The 19,682-nt window shown below is 32.4% G+C and overlaps 1 protein-coding gene and 2 long non-coding RNA genes across 3 annotated transcripts; all 3 read right to left on the reverse strand.

Annotated features, from left to right (window-relative positions):
* Positions 1-9,424: 9,424 nt before the first annotated feature.
* Positions 9,425-10,712, reverse strand: LOC108563792. Its single transcript, XM_017922573.1, has 2 exons — positions 10,490-10,712; positions 9,425-10,375 (listed from the first exon to the last, which is right to left on the reverse strand). The coding sequence occupies exon 2, from the start codon at positions 10,199-10,201 to the stop codon at positions 9,560-9,562; it is 642 nt and encodes a 213-aa protein (XP_017778062.1). The 5' UTR covers positions 10,202-10,375; positions 10,490-10,712; the 3' UTR covers positions 9,425-9,559.
* Positions 10,713-12,537: 1,825 nt separating this feature from the next.
* Positions 12,538-13,024, reverse strand: LOC108563794. Its single transcript, XR_001891109.1, has 2 exons — positions 12,816-13,024; positions 12,538-12,764 (listed from the first exon to the last, which is right to left on the reverse strand). It is a non-coding gene; the product is annotated as an uncharacterized LOC108563794 (long non-coding RNA).
* Positions 13,025-15,511: 2,487 nt separating this feature from the next.
* LOC108563795 lies at positions 15,512-16,417 on the reverse strand. The gene is made up of 2 exons (XR_001891110.1): positions 16,208-16,417; positions 15,512-15,890 (listed from the first exon to the last, which is right to left on the reverse strand). It is a non-coding gene; the product is annotated as an uncharacterized LOC108563795 (long non-coding RNA).
* Positions 16,418-19,682: the final 3,265 nt, after the last annotated feature.

Raw genomic sequence — 19,682 nt, forward strand, 5'->3', positions numbered from 1 at the left:
TTTACTTTGGTCGTTGATTAATAGTTTTATTTTTAAAGAAGGATGTATAGGCAACTTTAGGGGCACAAATGATCGTAAACAAGACTAAAATTAAATTAGTTCGATTTTATCGATTTCTAATTGAAGGAAAAACACAGGAAGGAAAAAACTACATTTAGTCAATTGGGGGCTTTATTTTTTCCACATCCGTGAAAATCGATAAAAACTTAGAATTTCGAAAATACAATCAAATATTATATACAGTGGACCTCGCTGCAAAATGAATTGTAAATGACTCGCTTAACGAGCAATGTTTTGCATAACGAGTGACTATGAGAAGGGAAGTCCCGGATTGCATACCCGCTTTATCATTTTTAAAATTTGTGTACACATATTATGTGTATTTTTGAATATGTTTAACTATACCAGTAAAAATCTGGAAATTTTAGAACAAATTAAACTCGTTAAGCGAGGTTCCACTGTACAATTAAACCATAAAAAAGGAACGCACAAAAGCAGGTTTTACTGTAATAAATGAATATTCTTTATAAATTCATTTGCAGTCCGTGGTCTACTAAGAATAATGCGTCCCTCTTTATATGAAAACATAATTTATAATATATATCCAGTTACAAATTTTCAAAAATTCGGTTTGCCAGCTGCGAGAAAATTTTTCGAACTGAGTGAAAAGTCAAATATCTTACATTAGTTAGAAACTTAACATTTTCTTATACATTTTTTTTAAACAGTTTATACCAATTGTAAGAAATGTGTCTCGCAATTTATTCAGTAAAGTATGCATACATTATTTTACGTATTATTCTAAATTGCTTCAAAAATTATTAAAATATGTATAAGAAATGTTTTGGCTTTTAAAGTTTGTAATTGACGTACGACATTTCAGGTTATACCCAGTCAAAATTAGTGACGCATAGCGACAAAACTATTATACATAATTTATGACCCACCGGTGGGTCATGCCGTCGTCAACGTCGGGATGTATGAAATTTACTTTCTTTCGTGGTACCTACAAAATTAGGTAAAATTGAAAAACCTGCACGAAATTTGTCGAAATGCTTCAATTAAAATAGACAACTTTTCCAATACAAACAATAATTGTAACATTTTTGTTGATAGAAGTGTTAAAATTTCGACTATAAAAAAATTCGTAGAATTATTCCGACAACGGCGAAAATATTATTTTCAAAACTTAGAACAATAATAAAATATTTGCTTAATTCAACAGGCAAAAAACTCGTGCTATTTATAATAGGAATGGAAGCGAAAAGAGGTGAAAAAATGTGATTTTGTGGAAGAAGAATTTTGCATTTAAAATATATTTCATTTTGTTAATTTTCAAGTTCCGCTATTGAAAGTAGTAAAGGTTATAACGTAGAGTAAAAACAAAATAAAACAAAAATTTCCATTTGTTTCTGGAAATGAAATCGGTTTGAAGAAAACTCGAATTGAAATCAAGGATTTTTTTAAAGATTATTTTCTTAAGAAAACACTTGTAGCTTTAAAAGTGTCAACAATGAACTGTCGAGATTTTTATAAATGCGTGTTTCGAAAGTGTCGTAAATGGTTGTAGAATGAAACGACTTTTCTAAATGCACCTTTGCGTATTTTAAAGTTTTATAGCTGCGATAAGATAACGTGCAAATGTTTCCTTCGAATTATGTTTGTTCGTTGCAAACGGTGGCTCCATCTGCAAACGCTCTGCAAACGATATTCGCGACACATTGCATTGCGAATATCCATACACTTTGATTATTTGTTTCTATGAATAGGGATTTGTTCAGATTGATGAAACTCAATCACAGGACGTCGTTTTGTCCATCTGTGTAAGTGAGTACGGGTGTGTTTACGCCGTTTTTCAATATTTGGATTAACATTTCCCGCGCCCGATTAAACGCACTAACTCATCTGACTTTGACGTTTTCACGAACGTAAACCAAAACAAAAATCGACGCCGGAAAACAACAATAAAAACAAAAACAAACAAACTGATTTATTGGCGTTAGGCTTTTGAGATTTAAAACAGATATTCTCGAATGAAACAAAAGAAAAATATGACGTTTAATTTCTATCTCTCTCACCTTATTTTTTTTTTGGCATAACGTCTATTGTTACTGTTGTCTGTTATTCATTTCTAGAAGATCCTCCTACATCTTCCTCGTATCATCTTTTGGCCGGACGTGCACGGAATCTTTATGATGTTGGCCTGATCGGTGCGCATCTTCTTGCTCAGATCGCTGATGTTGCGATACTTTCCATCGGCGAAGGTCATGCAGACCAGCAGGAGGACGACGCACAGCATGAACTTCTTCGGCGACATGGTTCATCGGCGCCCCGCGAACGATCTTTTGCTTATGTTCACGTTTCACTTGTGGAAATCCCTGTGGATTTCCGGCCTCGCGCTACGCGCAAACACATCTTATCAATTCATTCGAGGCGTAGATAACGCCATCGCAGCGATACTTCAAAAACTACATGCTTCGAAACAACAGAAAAATTACGCTACAAATCAATTATTATTTTTTTATATCCTTTTTTTTATCGTGCATTTTTTTAGATCGAATGAATACGTCAACAAATCAAACGTGGATAAAATTCATATTTGAATTTATATATGAATATTGCAAAAAAAAAAATCAATATCGTTTTTTTTAAATTATTATTTACAATCTGCCACATGCCGGCAACGAGTTTTTTAAATTATTATTTAGAATCTGCCACATGCTGGCAAATAGTTTTGAAAATATAACAAAACGTTCCAATTCTAAAATCTATAAGGAAGATCAAGGGTGTTATGCCTTTTGAGTCTATGAGGAGTTTCACTATTGTCTAAATTCATTGCTAGAGTATTGGAGTGCTTTTTTAATTTGTTTTGGTATCGCTTATTAAACATAGAGATTTCACGCAAACACTTGGAAACGTTGAATAATGTCAATGTTTGATTTGCTCGCTGTTCCCCAAAACTGAATACCTTAGGTCCACTCCGGTTTTAACACTGCTTTATAAATTCAAATTTAATTTTCTAGTGATAGCTGCGATCTTCTTCCAATTGATTGATTGATCAATTTAGTTGATGTGTTTTATTCATGTAAGTCTGCGATCTAAGGATAGTTTCTGGGATAAAATTATTATTTAAAGTAACTGGAGAACAGTTTTTAGGGTGAATGTTACGTGATTAGATTTTGTTTCATTAGTTTTAATTCGCCATACGTAACTCAACGCAATTGAAGTGCGAATAGACAAATATTTTTTTAATTTTTTTTATGTCGTATAATTTTATTCACAATCTGTTCATCAGTGTGAACATTGAGTAAATTTAAGATCGCGGTTGACATTAAATCGATAATCTTTTACCGGTGGATATTGTGGACATTATGATGATTTGTTGGTTGGCTGTCGTCTTGTGGGTTAACTTCAGTAGTATATTGATGCTCTGCGATACCACTATTTTCTTTGACTGTAAATCTACTGCTTTCCTTAACACTGTCATTGTCCATCGGCTTGGCTAAAGGTCCATATGCTGAACCTCATTCATTTGACTGTCCATCTGTAATGAAGGAGAGCACCGAGAGGGCTCACAAAGGGCCTGGCTTGACCAGGATTCGAACCGGCGCCGGTTAGATCGTTTCATTTTATTAAAAAGATATAATTACTATATAGATAACAAATTATTTTTTTATTAAAAAAATCCGTATATGAATCCGTTTCAAAATATGCTATTAGGAATAATGCTCCATTTAAAAACTAAATAAAAGAAATATATGAACATTAATTCAATTAATTAAGTAACATTGAAATGAGAAAGTGTTAAAATTTCGACAATCAAAGAATTCGCTGAATTATTCCGAAGACGGTTATTTTGCACAATCTATCTATATTGGGAACTGAAATGAAATGGGGTGAAAATGTGATTTTGTGAATTGAATATCCAGGAGATAGAATTTTACATTTTAAATATATTTTAATTTGTTAATTACGTCACTGAATGTAGTAAAGGTTGAAACGTAGAGTGAAAACAAAACAAAATAAAAATATGCATTTGTTTCTAGAAATGTAATCAGTTAAAATTAAATTATATGGAATTGAATCAAAGATTTGTTGAAGAATATGTGTCGAGATTTGAACAATTTTTACAAATACGTATTTTCGAAAGAGTGTCGTAGAATGAAACGATAACTTATTTTGCGCATGCGCACTTCGAGGTTCAAGTTGACTGCTTTATTACTAATAGCAGATACAGTTTTTGAATTACGAGGGCAGTCCCAGAAGTACCCGATCTCACGTATTAATGGCGGTTTTTATTTGAAAAAAACTACTATGATCAAAAGTGACCATTATCAGTGAATTTGTAAACATGAAAAAAAGGTCATCATTATGTGATATAATACAAAGCTAAGCTAGATTCTACTCTTGGGGAGTCTGTTCTTTGTATAAAACAAAAATATATTGAGTAGCAGAGTTTAAACGAGGTCGTCGAACGAAGACGAACATCGCAGTGGTAGAACAAATGGTGAAGAAAATTTACAAAATAGTATTGGATAACCGTCGACTGAAAGTGCGCGAGCTGGCAGATCGGTAAGTATTTCAAAATATGCTGTACATAACATATTGACTGAAAATTTGGTGACGAGGAAGCTTTGTAAGATGTGTGCTGCGTTTGGTCACAATCAAGACAATGCAGCAGTTCACACAGACGTTATCGCTTCCTAAAGATGGCTCGGTGGTAAATGATTTGCCAACAATGAAGATGTGGACTATGCGGTTGCTTGCTATTTTGTAGAGCTCGTTGGTTCTCACTATAAACAGGGTTCGTTGGTTCTCACTATAAACAGAGTATCGAGTAAATGTATCGAGCTGGAAGAAGACTATGTTGAGATATAAAGATATTTTATCCATTTTTTGTGTGTTTTCTTTATTAGGTATTTCTGGGATTACCCTCGTAGCTTACGTGGACTAGAACGCAGTCTTTTTGATATACCATATAGTGTTGGCTAATTCATTTATTTATACGAAGATAATCATTTCCGTGTTAATTGTTTGTTATTTACTTTATTTGAATTAGGTATATGAATTAGTTTAACTGTTTTTATTATACTGTTTCACCACAATCGACACATACTTGTTAAAATTAGCATTTAGTATGGCCCTTAATATGGAAAACCAAAGAAAAGATGAAGGTGGATTGAAAATTATTCTGTTGGCCATGCATTTTTCTTTCTCAAGTATTAAATCGTATATTTTGAACTAAATTACATCAGTAAAGCATGCAAGAGGCACGAATGCTTTCAATCTTACATATGTTCTACTGTACAATTCAAAAAAGGAAGCTCGTATAGATTTTTTTTAGTGCGCAAGAAAATATTATAATGCACAATAAGGAAGTTAATGCAAATCGATACATTTTATCGAAATTAATAAACGATATCTGTTTTTTTGAGAAAACAAGAACTGCCTTTACGAGGAGCATCACGAATTAGAGAATAGAGGAAATCATGTTGCATTGCTATATCTACTCAGTGAATTTTTTTATACAGCCCTAGTTGAAAAGTCAATTTTGCAGCTGTGATAAGACAACGCGCAAGTTTTTTCTTTGAGTTATGTTTTTTTTTTCAAACCGTGGCTCCATCTGTAAGCGTTCTGCGAACGATATTCACGACATTTTGCAATGCGAACATACATCGCCTTTGCTTTTTTGTTTGTTTGAAGGGGATTTGATCAGATTGATGAAACTCAATCACAGGACGTCGTTTTGTCCGTCTCTATGTGAGTGAGTGCGCGTGTGTTTGCACCGTTTTTCAATATTTGGATTAACATTTCCGGCGCCCGATTAAACGTACTAACTCATCTGACTTTGACGTTTGCACGAACGTAAAACAAAACAAAAAACGACGACAGAAAAAAAATAACAAACAAACTGATTTATTGGTGTTAGGTTTTAGCGATTTAAAACAGATATTTTCGAATGAAACAAAAGAAAAAGTATAATGTTTAATTTATATCTTTCTTTCTCTCTCACTATATTTTTTGATAATTCTATTGTTACTGTTGTCTGCTAATATTTTTAAAGGATCCTCCTGCATCCGCCTCGTATCTTCTTCTGACCGGACGTGCACGGAAAGTCTATGATGTTGGCCTGATCGGTACGCATCTTCTTGCTCAGATCGCTGATGTTGAGAAACTTTCCATCGGCAAAGGTAATGCAGACTAGCAGCAGGACAACGCACAGCAGGAACTTCTTCGGTGACATGGTGCTCGATCGAACGATCTAATGCTCTTGTTCACTATTTACTTGTGCAAATCTCTGTGGATTTCCGGCATTGCGCTATGCGCAAACACATTTTATCAATTTGTTCGAACTGTATATTACGCCACAAATCAATTATTATTTTGATTGTGCATTTTTAAGGTCAAATAAATCCGTCTTGAAATCAAAACAGACATATTTGTAAGAAATGTGTAGATGAGGTTTATATTTGAATTTAGAAATTGAATATTTTTTGAAGTTAATGTCGATTCGATATGCGCTTTTAATATTCAGAAATTTATTTATTTTTAATTTATTAATTTTAATTAAATTATTAATGTAACAATCGATTATTTATTATTTTCAGAGCTAATTTTGCACGTTACATGTAAAACTGGTATCCATTAAGTGCTAGGTTTTCTCAATACACGACATTTTTGTTAGCAAATTTAGTTTTGACCAATTGTAGTTATTTGGTGTTTAATTTCATCAATAAAATTTTCTATTTAAAGCTCGAATGTTAGATATAATAATTCGGTTAATATTTATTACTCAACTATCACTGTTGCAATATCAAAAATTTAAATTTTAGATATTAGAATAACAATTAGTACAGAAAAACGCCGATTATTACAAACATCGTTTCTATTTACTTTACAAAGCTAAGTATTGATATACAAAAACACATTTTTGATCATTTTAAAAAAATATTTGACATTTGCCACCGTAATGTATAAACGGATTTATTATATAACGTTAACGTTGTTCTATCATAGTTTAGGCGGGGAGTGGAAGCTAGGGGGACTTCATGAATCCATAGTAAATTTATATAATATTTGAAAAAAAGATCTGTCATTATTTTTTTCTGCGACACCCAAATATTTTTTTCGCAACCGTCCCCTTTTTAAGAATCATTGGGTTAGATGGAACTTATATTCGAAAATAAAACGCAAAAATATGATTTATCGATGGTTTACAAAATTTAATCTATAAAAGGTATTTTGACAGATAAGTAAGTACATTTATAATAGAAAAAAAAACAAAGAACTGTTAAAGTAAAGTATCAGAGATATCGGGTGACCGGCTATTATTAATACAACCCGGATTTATTATATATACAGTTAACCTTTGTATGACGCGATTTATAAATACCTATTCTAATGTTTATTATGGGAAATGCTTTGTATATATAATATCTTATTTATGTAATTACTAAAGTTACTGCAGATAGTGTATAATTTTAATTGTAAAGTCACAATTTTACATTCAGCAGAATTTAAGGGCATTATAGGAATCTTAATAATAGAAAAAAAAACATGTTAAAATATTGAAAGAAATGTATGTTATTTACTCGAAATATACATATTTCTGATTTTCTATAGTGGCGGCTCTTAAAATGTAACAAAATTATATTTTGAATATTATTCAATTTATTTATCGAATATAAAGCGTTGCCACAACAAACATCAACATTAAATGGCCGTCGCGGTGACACATGGAGAGGTATCAATAATTGGTTGTCATGGTAACAATAATAATTACGTGAATGTTTGCATACCTTCAGTAGACCCTTCTGCAGCGGCCGGTGCTATCCTTCTTCATTGGACTTTCGCAGGCGTTCACCTGCACTATGTGGGCTGTCTGGATCTTGTGTTTGGAGCGTATGAAGTCCTGCGTGTCCACCCATTTACCGACGACAGAATCCAGATGGATCGTGAGTAGGCAGACGAACAGAATGAAAATCAAACTTTTCATTTTTGTTGTTTGTTGTTGTCGTTGTACTATTTCAATTTTTGGAAGACTTTAACGTGAATCGTTCTAGCTTTGATGATTCGATATCCGAATGTCGATTGATGGTTCTTATCTGTGGCTTCACTCCGGCTCTTATCTACACACTGAACGTTATGCAATCGCGTTAATCGATGATGAAGTAGATAAAGGAATTGAAATACAATACGGACGTGTTTTGATTATAGTTCTAGTTGCGTGCTGGATACTTGCAATTGTAGATCCGCCTGCATTCCATATATTGGTCGAGCTTGTAGCAGGGTCCGGGGCAGGTATTCCAGAAGAGCGCTCTGTATTGCAGCGGATAATGCGGTAGGGCCTCGACGAAGAAGGAGGCGCACAGGACGATCAGCAGCAGGACGGTGGCTTTCGAATGCATCTCGGATAGATACACAGGTTGATTGCTCGATGTGCGAGTCTTTTATTTCTAACCAAAGTCTGCAAAATATTTGCCATTCCGCCACCTTTGATTTATAGCACCTTTCACTTGTTAATCCTCTAGCTAAAAATGGACAAACGGACAGAGAACGACAGGATGCATGGTTACAGCTTACTTTGCAAACAATGCGAATATTTTAATTAAAGTACAAATACAGTTATTATTTATTACTTCTTTGCAAATATTATCAACTATATTGCACAATAAAAATAGTAATCAACTAGTTTAAATAAATTATTTATAACATTAAAAATTCGTATTTTTTTTGATGGCGTACTCTAAAATATCCATTTATTCCTAAATAAATTTAAAATATATAAATTAAAATTTATATAAATGAAATCATTTGAATGTATAATCTAACTTTAAGAAACATTTTTTTTTCTCTTACAGTTTCTTTACTGTTGAGAAGTTTCATAATATTGATACTTGAATCAATAATTACGAAATTGATATAACAATAAAATTTAAATAAATTTTATAGGGTAATCAATGTTTTAAAGAATTGGTTAAAATGTTTGGATTCAGCTCTTCGACTCCTCACCAAAATACGACATCTTAATAATACTCTACACAATCCTCCTAATGAATTCCTTTACTCCAAAATCAAAAGAGTTCCTCTGCTTGAGCGATACCTTTCGCTCTCCGTGAAATTTAAATCAGAAGAATCCAATATCGCATCTCTCTCTAGATTCTGTATTCCCGAAACCCAAATATCCATCCCAAATTTAAATATCTTACCCTTTTTCTAGTTCCAATCGTGGCTGCTTTTTGTCTTTTTTTTGTATGTATATTTTATTTTATATCATTAAATTTATCTTCCCGGGCTGATTTATATATCTTTTTATTGTTAATATCTTGCTAATAAACTATTATTAATTATTTGGATTTAATGAAAACTAATATTTTATTTTGTTTTCATTTAATTATTTTCGTTATCATTTTGGTGCTTTTTGTTGTAAATTTTAATAACAATTAAATGGATGTTGCTGAAATTATATCTTTTGCTGTTTTCTTTTGTTTATATACTTTATTCTATATATAAATGTAATTTTTACAATGAAGCAGATACGTATGGTTGGAATTTTTGATCATCCGAAGATCCATGAGTTGACAGGTTTTGGGTCTTCCGAGCTGACCTCCTCCTCTTCGGTTGGATTGGAGGTTGTGGATTCGTCATAATCTCGGGTAGTGGTTGAAGTGGAGGTGGTGACCTCGACGCCGTTGTACATGTGGATGTTGAGGCTTTGGCTCTTGGTGCCGTCCGAGGTGATGACTCGATGAAACTTGCTGATTATTGGTTTCGATTCGACAATGTGGATGGTGCGGTTCGTGAAAGATGTGCCCTGATTTGAGGGGACTGACTTATCGCCGATCTGCACGTTGTGGAAGTTGTTGATCTCCAACGGCGTTTGCGTGGTGACTTCACCGTCGATGTCGACGATCTCCGTAGGGATCTTTGCGTACGGATCATTGGGGATCGATGGTTTCATAGGGTACGGATACCATGGGATCTGTCCGTATTGCGAAATCGGCGGGATAGGAGGAATAGGTGGAATGTGGTGCGGAATTTGGGGATAGAACGATGGTCGGTAGTATGCGTATCCTGGATTTTGGAATTGGGCATTGGGCCGATATTGGGCAGTGGCGAGCATCGCCACTACCACCACTAGAAGAAGAACCGTTGATACAGCTGACATCTCGAAGACTGAAGTGCGTTCTCTCCTCTTCATTTAACCAAATCTATGTAGGTTCCAACCTTTGATCTCTGCTCTATCTCTATGCACTATCAACGAACTATCCGGACATCAGAGTGCGACATCTTCGCCGTACAAAAGACTGACCCGGCGGACAATTGTGCCCAATGTCTATAATCATCCTGTTTACTATGGTCGTCGCAGATACCGCTGTAAAATGCGATACCCTAATGAATCAACCGCTTCAAATACTGATAACACACACACAAGTCCGACACACTTTCGCAACCACAAAAATAAACAAACAAAAATACAATCACTTACTGTTCCCCGACGACTCCAATTGGTCCGGAAAGACGAAGTCCGAATCGTAAAATGGTTTCGCCGAAAGCTCGCTCAACACCAGACACGTCAACAGCAACCGAAGAATAGTCTTCATCTTTCAGGGAAATAATAATAGAAATTTTACTTCAACTCTGTGCGCGATGCGAAGCAAGAAAATAAAAACAATTTGCAATAAGTTGATAAATTATATACTTTATAGAATACTGCATTTACAATATGCATAACCTGAAACATGTCTATCAGGCGTACCAATTACAATTGAGCACAATTGAGTCCGAAGGCGCTCAAACTGCAATTACTAAAATGTGTATATGGTTGGTACACCTGTTATTTACGATAAATATAGCACATAGTAAGGGTGTATCAAAATGTCCAATCAAACGTCTCCTCTTTAATGCATGTTTACCAGAATATAATTCGTCCAGCAATGAATATAAATATGCTGCCTTTCTACTGTTAAAATGATTTTTTTTGTTCTTCCTTGTATGTAAACTATAAGAAATGTAATATGCTTATTAGCATTACCAAATTGTTGTATCATTTTGCTGCATTTAGAAATCTAAGGTGCGTGATAAAAATAGATACAACTGCATAAATATTAAAATGTCTTATTTTTGACCAAGAAAAGTCATTTTATAATTAAAAAAGATTACAAAATTTAATGTTTAAAAATACAGCTTTCATGTTAGTGTGTATTTATTACTAAATAATCTAATCTTAAATGCACTTGCAAACAGTTGTATTTGAATTGTAGACATATCTGATGGTAGAGATCATCAGTATAAGTTTGTTGAATGAAATATTGTTCGTCCGATGAAAGTGCGAAGGTAAATAAAATAGAATAAAAGATGCATTTATATATTTTTGTTAAGTTTAATGTATGAGAAATATTATTATTTATTATTGATGGGTTATTTATTGTAAAGAGAAGTGTACATTGGGTATTGAAGAATTTAGAGCTTAAAACAATGATTGTTCGAAAGATCAAACGTTTCTGAAACGTGGACTGTACTACGGTCAGTTCGTATAACTGCTAACAATTTTCGTCACTCGTATAAGCTGTCCGTCTGTATCGATTGGCTATCTGTTTTAACATTTCATGTTGATCCCAGAATCGAAGCTGTCATTGTTTAGATGAATTAAACGTCAGATTTGATGTTCGTCTTCATTATTTCCAATTTTATTTCTCATTGTAATTCATTTTTTATGACATAAAATAACAGGAACTTGAACGATAGACATTACTGTAAAAAAGAATCAACAGCATGAAAATATTAAATAACCAGGGATGTGAACTTTTCCTTCAATTAAATAATTAATTAACATACATATGTGATTCTGAAAATAATAAGTGTTTGTTTGTTGATCTGTTTTGCATAATGCGCATATATAATTATAGCAATTACGTTTAAATCGAGTTGATATGTTTATTTGCTTGCAGTAAATACATCAGGTCAAAGAGAGATAAAAACGAAAAATAGACTGGGAGGTGATAAAAGGGTACGAAATGAGTATAAATAACTTAAGAGAAAATTACGTGGAGATGAGTCTTGTTTATAAAAAGGATATTCTAATTGTGAAAATGGGAAGGGTCAAAGATTGCTATTTATTATCATTTTTTTTATTTCTCAATGAATACACATTAACTAGATGTGTTTTTTTAATTACTTACAGTAAAATTTGTCCATGGATGTTTGGCATTTAGCAAATGAAGAAAAGAAAGAAAAGTGAAAGATTATTCAATTTTGCAAGAATCTTTTGAGAAATCACACGTTTCGGCTGTTCGCCTCTAACGATTAGTTATTTGTCATCGACGCCTCATGCGCTCTTTTCTTTTTCTAATGCAATCGAACTCACCTCTGATGTCAGAATACTTTGAAGATGTCGGTCGAAGTATTATATACGTCAAATTTGACGTTTCTCTTGTCAATAGCAGAATGGAGGAGGCTGTGGATAGTATGTTGAAACAAAAATTATGTACACGAGTGACTAGTAAATGTCAAAAGGTGGAACTATGAAAACGAATAAAAAAAGACAAAACATGTGTTTATTTGCGTTTGTAATTCATTTGAATAGTGCGTTTTTAAGGACAAAAGAAATCGTTGATTTAGATTGAGTGTAATTTGGATTTTAGATATTTATCACTATCTCTCCGCTGTTCTATAAGTTTCAACTTTGCGGCAACGTCCATTGATATACTTGAAACCTTCCTTACAGCCACCAAAATTAAAAGGAACTTGAATCACAGTCAGGACTAAAAAAAAAACATCAATATTTGTTGTTGCACCTCATATTCATTACTTACATTGTCCATGGATGCTGCTGGTGTTCAAGAGAAGAATGACAAACAAGGAAAGAAACAACAATGAAAGAGGAATACGTTTGTTATACATTTTTTGTGAGGAATGCAATCAGGACTGGTCAAGAGATCAGACGTTTCTGCGAACTATGGTCAGTTTGCATTAAAGTATTTTCGTACTCGTATCAGCTGCTCGCTGGTAACGATTGGTTATTTGTAATCGATGTCCGGTCTTCGTCTTTATAAACATTATCGAAATGACCTCTTAAGTCAATATGAGAATATACGTCAAAATTATCATGCTGACTTAGACGTCAAATTTCATTTCTTGCCATCACATTGGATCTGTCGCAGAAAAATATAAATCTCACGTTTCAGCAGACTCAAGTTCAACGTTTCTTGGTTATATTTAAAAACAAATTCTCCTTAAATGATATTTGCAAAGTAAATTACGTAACAACTTATTAAAATAATGCAGAAATAAGTACTTGAAGATGGATTTTAAGAAAGTATCTATTATAAGAAGGATGTCCAGGGAGTATATCGATATATAAAATTGAATAAAATCACTTTTTAAATTATTTCAGATTATAAATTATATAGTTATGACTATATCAATATTACTGTTGATATATCTGATATTTACGATATTTAAATATACGAGTGACCAAAATTTGTAAAGATTTTAACAGTTTTTTCTATAATTAAAATGAAATGAGAATACTGAAAATTCTAACACAGAGGTCAAGAGCATCGAAATCAACTGTGATTAATATAAGATTATAACACAAACGTAAAATGAATATAAAACTATGTCGACATATTTTAATGGAAAATTGAAAAAAATAATAAATATGTAGTGTTAACAAAAAAATGCACTTATGGAGTATTCTTATATTTCATATATTGAATGAAACAAATAACTAATATTGTTATAAACTGGAAGACTACAATCCTTCTTTATTCCAAATTTCATTATTGCGATACCGTTCATGAACGAACGAACATTTTTCACACGGATTATTCCGATATACAGTAGAACCTCGCTTAACGAGTTTAATCGATTCCAAAATTTCCGGATTTTTACTCGTATAGTGAAACATTTTAAAAAATACACATAATATTTGTACACAAGTTTTAAAAATGATGTACAGGCACTCGATATGCGAAACGTCGCTCGCTTTCTTACAATTAATTTTGCTCGTTAAGCGAAATACTCGTTATGCGCGGTGCTCGTTAAGCAACAAAGTTAAATATGATGAAATTAATATAAAATAATTAATTTTTCAGGCAGAAAGACCCATGGTCGATAGCACTTTGCAGAGAAAGATTAAAAAAAATATGGAAAATGCTCAATACTTTAATGATGGGTCTCGTGCATATTAGGTCTCCTTTTTGAAATCTGACATTGATATCTCTACAAGACAGAAGAACAACAATAAAGAAATAAAATAACATAAAATGTAAAAGAAGGCTGCGTTTAATATGCATTTTCGTAAGTATTGTTTTCGTTGTCAGTTTTTAATTCTGCGGAAAATTTGACATACTTGTATCGGCTGGTGAAGTGTAGCGATTGGTTATATGTAATCGACGCATATTCGATTTTTCCAACACTGTCGAATTGACGACCTCTAATGTCGATCCATCGTAATTGACATAAACGTCAACATTGGAAAAAGCTGATTAAAGAACCGATTTGTGGATTTAATAAATAAATGAGTAGTGTTATTAATTCCGTTTGTCTTCTCTCTTGAATTCGTTTCTCTACAAGATTCAATTCACGTTACAGAAACTTGAATATGCTTTCAATTGTTAATAAATTTGTATATTGTCGTTCTAGGCTTCTTTCTAACTTTTTTTTATTATGTCATAATATAAATAATTTACAATCTTATTACTGCGAATATTAATTAAATCTAATTGCTGTGGACAATTTGCTTTTTGGAAATTTTTCTTTATATTCTTCTGTAATTTGTTGGTTGGATGCGGTCTTGTAGGTTAACTTCAATTTATTTATTTTAGTTAAATTAATCCATTACTAAAACTATTGTCTGGAAATGGTATAGATGACTTTGAAATAAAAAAAAAATCGAACAAGTAATTTTCATTAAAAACAGAATCTGAATATTTAAATAAATATTTTGATGGGTCTACTAATGCAGTGCTCTCCAACCTTTTAATCGCCGGTCAACGTTTGATAATGTTACCGCGGCCCGCTGAGGGACAAAACAGTTACACCAAAATGAATATAAAGTGATTTAACATTTAACGCGCTAGATTCTAGTGAGTTAAAATAACATGAAAATAATTTAATGTTCCTTCGGCTGGTCCACGGACCAGGGGTTGGGGACCACTGTGCTAATGTATTAAATTTTCAATTAAAAAAAACCTGTAATTTACCGGTTAACCGGTTTTTACTAAAAATATTTACCGTTTACCGATAAATAAAAATCTTCTACTTGATTGTATATACAATCTGATTGATTGATTGAATAAACATTGTCAATGTTAAAACCTAATGACTAACTATTAAACGATATTTGCAAAGTGTGTAAGTTTTGTAAGTACTTGTTAAAATAGTAAAGAATAGTTTTATTTCTGGACTAAATACATGTGAACGTTATGCGTAATATGTCACATACATGTCGTGTAGTATTCATTTTAAGAAATTCTCTAGGATAAGAAGAATATAGTCAGATCTATTAAAATATTCTACATCAAATTTATTAATTACTTAAAATATTGCAATTTAATATAATCGTTGCTATACCTGATATTTACGATAGATAACACGCATATTGTGGATGGATTAAATGATGTAACTCAATTTGGAATGATTTCCTTAAATAAATGTGCACAAAATGTATTACAAATTGATTCAATATATTTTATAACAATTTCCATTTTGTTGACTTGTTTTTTGGTGTAATCCGACATAATAATGTGTATGTCTGAAGATTGAAATCTTGAAATACTTCTTTCTTTGTTATCAAATTCGAATTTTTCGACATCTTCCACGAATTAATCTGGCGGCATCTTCACAAGGATTATTCGCTGGGACCTGAATAACTCTTTTCTGATCTGCAAAAAGGAATCAACAGCACAAACATTTATTGCAATTAATGTTGTTTACATAACAAATTTTGATAAAAAAAAACATTTTCAGCACATTGCAACAGATCAATTTATTTTTATTATGTTATATTGAGTTTGTATCATAGTGATTCATTGCAATAAATGTTAATATTGTTACATATACTTTTTAATACTCTGTTTTCAAAGTCTGGATAAAAGGCAGCCATCTTGTTTATATAAAACTGTCATAATAGGAATGATTATAAAATGTTTATTTGCTCGATGCACACATTGGGAATAAAAGGATTTAAAGCGTTACTTACAGTTATTTAATTTAACTTTTTCTTGTAGCATTCTGTCGTTATTGTAATGTTGTCCGAAAACATCGCAAGCGTTCAACAGAAGAAGGGCAACAAAAATATAAAATAACAAAGAATTATTGCTGAACATTTTCTAAATTATTGCGCTTATAATTATAGTCCGACTGATCAGAGTTTTCTGGTTAGTTTGTTTCAACGCGAAAAAAATCGCCTACTCTTATCATCAGTTCGCTTGTAGCGATTGGTTGTAATCGACGCCTCTTTCTTCTTTTTTTCACTAGCGAACTGACCTCTGATGTCGATCGTAGGATACTACGTCGAAATTTATTTTGACGTTTGTATTATCGTGTTCCGGTTGAAGGAGCTTTGGAAATAACAATTGAAATGAAAAGTTAGTGAAATTAAAACAATTATTAATAAATATCGTAAATAAAACAAATTATATAAATGTAATTTAAAACATTAAATTTTTTGTACTTCAAATTTTAACACAGTAACATAGAGGTCATATGCACCAAAACTAATTATGATTTCAGTATATTTTAATAAAAATGCTGAAAATCAAAAATTAAAATAAAAAATACGTGATTTTTTTTACACAAATGTTTTAACCATTCGAAGAGCCAGACAACTGAATTAATCAACTTCCAATTTTGAATCAGTTGACGAAATTGTCTGATTCAACATAAACCTCTTCTACTGCCCTATGAAATTCTTCCCTTTCTTCGACATTTTCTAGAAAATTAAAAGAATGCACCACTAGGCATGTTCTAAAGGTGGGACTATGCGTGTCCCACTGCCCCTCAAAGAGTTAACTGATAAAAAAACACTTTTTGCTCAAACTTTTCATTTAAGTTTAGTGTAGAATAATTGAGAAATAAAAGAAAAAAAACTCATCATTTATTCATATTTATACTCCAATGGAATAAATTAAAAAAAATAAGTTTGCAAATGGACATCATAATGTGTAGGTTTTAAGACTGCAATCGTGAAAGTCTTCTTTGTTACCAAATTATAATTTTGCGACAACGTCCACGAATGAGCGTGGCGGCACCTTCACAAGGATTATTCGCTGGGACATGAAGAACGGCTTGCAGCGGATCTACAAAAAAAAATAATAGCAAGAGAAACAACAGCATTTTTATTTGTTGAAGTTTCTGTTGTATATAAAAATGGTAACTTCATTTTGTATTTTAATTTTGTAATTACGAATCAGGCATCGTTGACAGCCATCTTGTTTATAAATAATTTAAGGTAAATAAAAGAATAAAAATTGTTTATTTGTTATTGAAACTGTTTGATGAAACATATTGATGGATGAATAAGAAGATTAGCATTAGGAGAATTAGAAATAGGAGAAATTACTTACTGTAATCGAAATTACCATGTTTAATTTTGTCGTTGTTGTAAAATTGTCCGAGACTGCTGCTGGCGTTCAACAGTAGAACGGCAACAAAGATATTAAGCCACAAAGTATAAAATGGAGCATGTTTAATAAGCATGTTTTAATAAGAAAGAACTGCAGCAATTATTGTTCGAAAGATCGGAGCTTTCTGCGACAGATCCAGTCTTAGGTCAGTAGGTATCAATTTTGCTATCTATTTTTATCAAGTCAGTAGCGTCTTCATGTTCGGTTAATTGTGTTAGTATGTACCGCAAGGTTATGCCCGGATAAAAATGGATAAAACAACAGCTGCAACGTTTGTGCAAGTAAACTTGGCTACAAAAAAGGAGAAATAAGGTTAATGATGGTATATATCGTATATGCTCATGTCACCTTTACCATGACAAAGGACTTCTGTCTACCAGTGACCTCTAGATAGAATATTAACCTGGAAAGATCACATTGCAGCAAAATAAGAGCAACTAGAAATTAAGTTCAGGAAACCGAAATTACGGGAAGATTCGCCAATTTCGAAAAAACTCAAACTATTGATTTATACAGTAATTTTAAAACCTGTCTGAACCTATGGAAAACAGTTGTGGGGAGTCAGCAACAAGTCTATTATTGTGATCATACAAAGTCGAAAAGCCTAACAAGGATCATTGGTGCATGGTACATTACGAATAGGAGAATTCATGAAGACATTCAAGAGGAAACAGTGGAGGAATAAATTATCAGAAAAAAGGCTAGACAGAGATCCAAACGAATTGGCTGTCAGTTTTCTTGATAATAGCCTAACAATCCAGGGTCTGAAGCGATATAAACTACATCTATTATTAAGATTCAATAAATAATCAATATGTAAATAATAATAAAAATTTGGAGTTCTTTTCCAAATTTATGACTTGCATTTTAATCAAGGAAACGGCACTGCGATTAGTTAACAGCGATCGTCATCCCTTCCGCTCTTTTAACTTTTCCAATGTTATCTGTGATGTTGATCAGAAATAATCCAATATTATGTATTTGATAGAAAATAATTAAAAAACTGAAGGCAGAAAATATTTGAATTGAATATGTTTATTTGCTTGAAAAAATCATTTTAATTGATATTGAATATTATATATGTAGATATCATATTATCCTGACATCAGAGTACGACATCTTTTCATAACGAAGGTTTGGCCACTTGGACAATTGCTGCCGATTTCCAGTAGGATCCTACTTTCTATGGTCGTCGTCTGTACTGTAAAATGCAATACACAAAATTGAATGATTTTTATCTTCATTTTGCGCAAGAAGAATATTTAGTATTAAATACTTACTATCTTCGTCGCTCTCTAACTCGCTTGGAAAGTAAAAGTCTTTCTTGTGGAGTGGTTTCGCAGACAACTCGCTCAACACGAGGCACACGAACAGCAGCTGAAGCAACCTCTTCATCTCTAATTATTTCTGATTTTGCGGCACCGTCCACCTCTCCACTTTGCACCTTCTTCGCAAGGATTATTCAATGGAAATTGAATCGCGTGGCTTGTGGTCGAATTTAAATTTATTGTATTGGCGTCTGTTAAATTCACCACGGCTGCAAAAATATGAAATAAACATCATTTATTATTTTAAGTTAACGGATAAATAATAGAATGCAGATAAATTATTAAAAAAATGAACATCTAGTTCCAATGAAAAAATACGATCACAATATGCTATGATAAATACCATCTAAGATTTGTTGAATGAAGAATTGAAACTTGGTAAATGGTCATCATTAAATTTAACTATTGCGTTTTCATGGTTGGAATCATAAAAGCGGGGCGAAAATAGAGGAGGAAATAAATAAAATATTTAAACTTCAGAAATTTATTTCAGTAAAGATGATACAAAAGGTCAAAGAGAGTCGTGTTAACAATGATAACCTTTGAAACACATGAGATAAGAATATATGAACTGAGAGAGAAAATATGGGTACAAAAATGAGAAAATGTACTAAAAAATATGTACTCAAAATAAAAACAAATTTCATTTTGGACAACAAAAGAAATGTGTTAATTATTAATATCGAGTAGCTCGTTATCAATGTGTTTCAATGTGTTAATT

This window comes from Nicrophorus vespilloides, unplaced genomic scaffold (assembly GCF_001412225.1).
Source record: "Nicrophorus vespilloides isolate i.1.1-1 unplaced genomic scaffold, Nicve_v1.0, whole genome shotgun sequence".
In the NCBI taxonomy this organism is placed as follows: domain Eukaryota; kingdom Metazoa; phylum Arthropoda; class Insecta; order Coleoptera; family Silphidae; genus Nicrophorus; species Nicrophorus vespilloides.

Coding starts and splice junctions, on each gene's coding strand:
- LOC108563792 (XM_017922573.1), bottom strand. CDS start 10,201: ATGAAGAGGAGAGAACGCACTTCAGTCTTCGAGATGTCAGCTGTATCA.